Source organism: Atta cephalotes (genome assembly GCF_000143395.1).
Source record: "Atta cephalotes unplaced genomic scaffold scaffold00008, whole genome shotgun sequence".
Lineage (NCBI taxonomy): Eukaryota > Metazoa > Arthropoda > Insecta > Hymenoptera > Formicidae > Atta > Atta cephalotes.
Genome location: NW_012130072.1, coordinates 5,105,928 through 5,110,818, shown reverse-complemented (window position 1 = coordinate 5,110,818; position 4,891 = coordinate 5,105,928). Strand labels below are relative to the sequence as shown.

At 29.1% G+C, this 4,891-nt stretch overlaps 1 protein-coding gene across 1 annotated transcript in view; it reads right to left on the bottom strand.

The window, feature by feature from the left end:
* LOC105627274 (protein numb) overlaps positions 1 to 4,582 on the bottom strand; it is a 23,588-nt gene extending 19,006 nt beyond the window's left edge. Inside the window, exon 1 of the mRNA XM_012208561.1 lies at positions 4,508 to 4,582. Coding sequence (XP_012063951.1) covers positions 4,508 to 4,582 — 75 coding nt within the window. The remainder of the gene's footprint in view (positions 1 to 4,507) is intronic.
* Positions 4,583 to 4,891: the final 309 nt, after the last annotated feature.

Genomic DNA, 4,891 nt, shown 5'->3' with positions numbered 1-4,891 from the left:
TAAATTAAATTTAAATTTAAGTTTAATTAAATTAATAATAATTAATTAATTAATTAATTAATTAATATATATATAATATAATATAATTATTATTATTATATACTATACTACTACTACTACTCCTCCTCTCTCTCTCTCTCTCTCTCTCTCTCTCTCTCTCTCTCTCTCTCTCTCTCTCTCTACTCCTCCCCCTTTTTCCATTAAACTATATAAAAACTATATAAAAATTTTGGAAATAAAAAATAAATTTTATATATTTTTTTTTCGTTCGATGAAAATAAATTACATATGTTGAATATTATGAACAGAAAGAAATTATGTAGTAAATTCTTTTCTTTTAAACTTTTAGAAATAAAAATTGCATTTTATTGTAGATTGCAATGTCTATTTAAAGAAGAAAAGATCAGATTTATGCACAAATAATCGGCAGTAGTTTTGAACAGCTTAGCGAACTCCTGGATCTCTTTCGCTTTATCATTGAGAAGCAGCGCTGCATGCAGCACCAGTTATCCTTGAGTTTGATCCCCTCGATTCGATTGGATCGCGAGTGTGCGTAACCGCGGGCGTACACGCATGTAAGTGTGGATTCACGCGTACGATTAGATTTATATGTGTTGACTGTGCGTAAAACGCGATTTGAATGTAACCGCGATACGCTGGCGAATCGGTCTAGGCTCTCTGTAATTTGCGTGCTACTGTCCTCTTCCTTGAAATAAATTAGCTTGAAGTACGTGTGTGTTTGTGTAAACTACATTTCTTCAAATGTTCAATCTTGCTAGCTAAATACTCTTTAAATCTTTGCACTCTGAAGAGTGAAATTTCATTCTTAAAGATTAAAAAAATTAAGCCCTTCTTTCAAAACTGGCTCAACTTTTTCGTTCTTTAAAGTGAAATTCCAAGTGAATTTCAAAGAATTTAATTTTAAAAGATTAATATTGTGTATTTTTGTAATTAGTGAAATAATTTCATCTAATTTAATGTAGCAGATGGATGGCATTAATTTTCGAGAAAAAAGCATATTAAAGTTTTTACAGCACTCAATTTTCGGGATTGTTGTTCTCTTAATATTTAATATCATCCTAAAAATCTTTTACTGATTTTTATATAATAACCATATAGAATTAATGAATAAACGGTTTTTAAGTTCATTTCATTATGTATATAATAAATTAATAAATATTAATTGTATATGCAGAATTGTTACGAGATTGCACGGACTTAGTAGTTCAATTCTTCACAATATTGTTTTGTGTTACGCCACGAAAATATTGCTGATTCCAAGATATCAACTTATTCCGCGAATATTAAATTGCTTGTGCATGGTGTTGAATAAATGTAAAAGAACGATAATGAAGATGAGTTATTCGATGTCGCGACTAAATCAAATATTGCAAATCCACTAGGCAGAAACGAAATTTTCGCAATCTCGACGTAATCTACTAATTCCACTAATTAAAACGCGTAACAAACATCATGTAATTATACCGCACGATGAATTCGAGGAAATGCAGCATCCAGCCATTTCTATGACCACTCTCCCAAGCTTTAAATTATTCCACTTTCTAGGAATTCCTGCTTTCTAGGAATTAAATATCAACGAAGCAGCAAAAGAGGCAAAAGTTTTTTCATCAAAGAAAATGAGCGTCAAAGTCACCTCAAAAATATAATGTTTGTTTGTTCATTCCGTAATAAACACGTTTGCTTTTATAAAATAAATCCATGATTATTTTCAAGAGAAATTTTGCTGATTTTCTTCTGAATGAAAATAAATTTTTTCATTTCACGCGTTGTATCATATCGCAAAGCTGTCATGTCAAAGCAACAAGAGAGTATAATATTCTTTAATTTCAGAAAATCTCTCGCTTTAATTTCATAAAATGCATTTATGTTTTACAAATAAATCAGTTTGGCATGTTGAAAATAAGATACAATTTATATGAAATTTTTTTGTCGATATTAATAAAATTATTAATAGGCATTTTACAAGTCATTTCATTATGCGTATAATAAAATATTACATATATACTTATTAAATCTATTAAAATTACATTTAATACATTTAAAGTTTCCAAAACAATAATTATATTAATACATTTAAAAAAAAGCGCTTATATGTATATCCTTATAAATTGTATATATATGTTTTAAATAAGAGACAAATTGCATATTTATATAAATTATATATTTAAATAAAATAAAGTAATAACGAGGAAAGTAAGGAGAGTGTAGTAAACAAGTTTTAGAAAAAGATAAGAAAAGGAAAGTTAATAAACTAGTTTGCTATATTTATTCTTGCTGTTATTATTTCATTTTAAATTTTATAAAAACATATTTAATTAATATATAAATATGCTATCTATCTGCTTCTTAAGGCATATATAATTTATACATAAATAAGTATTTGTTGCAAAACAGCGTTGTTATTAAAAAAAAATAAAAATAAAATTGGAATAAAAAGTGCAGACAATACATAAATATGAAGTAGAAAAGATTGATTAAAAATATTAATAAAAATTGTTAATTTTATTATAAATCTATTTAAAAAAGATTAAGTCGCCTATTAAATCGTAAATTTGTAAAATTTTATTAATAAATTAATAAATATAAATTTGTTTCTCAGATTTGATTTCATGAAAATCGTAGTTATTCATAATATTTGTAATAAATTATTTTGATATTTCGAAATTAATTTTCATTGTTTATATAATATTCAGCACGGTATAGATGCAGCTTTTCGCAATTGTAAATTGAATGTAGCGTTTACGGTATCCAATGGATGAAAGATTGATTCGGACACGTGCTTGCGAGCAAAGGTCATTGAAACGCAAGCGCCAACCGCACCTCATTGTATCGTCATTTTCACTGTTGAAACTGTCACGCATGAAATACGTCATTCCATCTATGAAATAGGGATTCACAAATTCAGTAGTAAGCTTACATAATTCGCATGACGCACATTGATAGTCTCAGTGCGATGAATACCAAGGATTTATGTCGTGCACAAAGATTTCCAAATGCTTGGGAAAACTTGATTGTCACGAAAGTTGAATTCTCACGTCTATAATGTTCGTGATGACACCAAAAGTCCAGCGCAACGGAAATAATATATTAGTCATACTGTGACCAATGTGATTGACGTCATGCGTCCATGTTAATGAAGTTCCTCGTTACAGAAATACCTGAGACGTACAGTCAGCGATTTTAGGAATGCAAATATATATGTAAATATTATTCCATACTCAGTCGCATAAATTTTTTAACAGGTTTATCTACAGAACAAGTTATATTCATTTTATTCTTAATTTTTAAAAAATTATCCCTATTTAGAAAACTAATTTATACAAAAATAATACATTTTACTATTATACAAAATAAAAAGAAAAATTATTTTAAATTTATCCATTCATTTCTTTTTTAAGTGGATATTTCCACTTTGATAAACAAAGTTACTCACGGTAAAGTATAGTGTCAAAGTTCTATTAGATTATAACTCTTCATCACAGTATCGATAAACATTAAAGATAAATTATAGTACTTATATATTTGTTTACATATTTCTCGATATGAAGAAAGTCTATTATTTTTTTTCTTTTATACTTCAGATATGAATACATTCGCAATAAAATAATAAAATTCAGAATTAAAAAAACAAGAACACACACACGCACACACACATGCGCGCGCACTTTTAATATCTAGAAATATGTGAAATATATAAGTCATTGTATGTAGAAAATTACGAGAGAACGAAATGAGAAATAAGAATGTATAAGGGGTGTGACCGAGGGTGAAAAATGGAAGTAAGAAGGGCAAACCGTCATTTCCGACGGCTGCAAATCTCGGATCTTATGAAGCGTGGAATAAACCATCTTTTCGTGTACAGAACGTTTCGCAAAACGTTTAAGAGGAAAATGTTGATAGTCACGCCATGACATGCGATTTATGCTAATACTTGTATGAATTTTGTATATTACATCATAATACAATTATAAATATAAAAGCAAAAATTTTAGAAAATACAAAAAATGTGATCAAAAATGATTCTTACAAAAATTCTTACAAAATTATTCTTTTGGGCTTTTGTGATTAAATTATTTTAATAAATCGAATTTTGAAATAAAATATTAAAATATATTAAAATACATATTAAAACGTATAAATATTAAAATATATATTAAAACGCATTCTGCTTTAACTAAATTAAAGATTAAAATTTTTCATTTATTTTCGCTTTGTTTAATATTTAATTTTAAAAAATTCCATACTTATAAATTTTCCATACTTATAAACCAGAAAATAAATGCTAACGCTAAAAAAAATCCTGTCAATGAGAAGGTACTACCATTGATATGCTGTTGAAGCTAAATACTCTGAACAATACCGTATGATTACAACTGTCACGTGTACTACATGCGAGTGACAGTTTCGTCTCATATCAGATACGACAGAATAGCACACGCAAGTAATCGTAAACGTTACATTTGATGTAAAAACAACCGTGACGTACCGAGAGGCGAAGACCATTTCCAGCATGACTGGTAGCCCTCTCGAGTGGCTGGTGGGCGGACGGGTGGTTTCCCATTTCTCTTGGACGGCGATGTTTTCACGACGAGCAATACAACTTGCGTCAAATATCCAAATACAACAGATCGGTGGCAGTTCCACGTATTCCTTGATGCACCATACGCAATGTCACTGACGTCTAATGACATCCACGCTCAATGACACAGGTGTGGCCTTTATGTAGCACACTTATTTCTTGTACAATATGAAAGGGAGAGAGAGAGAGAGAGAGAACTTCATTTAATGGAGTTTCTTTTTAAACACCTCATATGCAAGCACCTCATTCAAATTTTGACAGATCTACTAGATCATACACTACACTACGTGA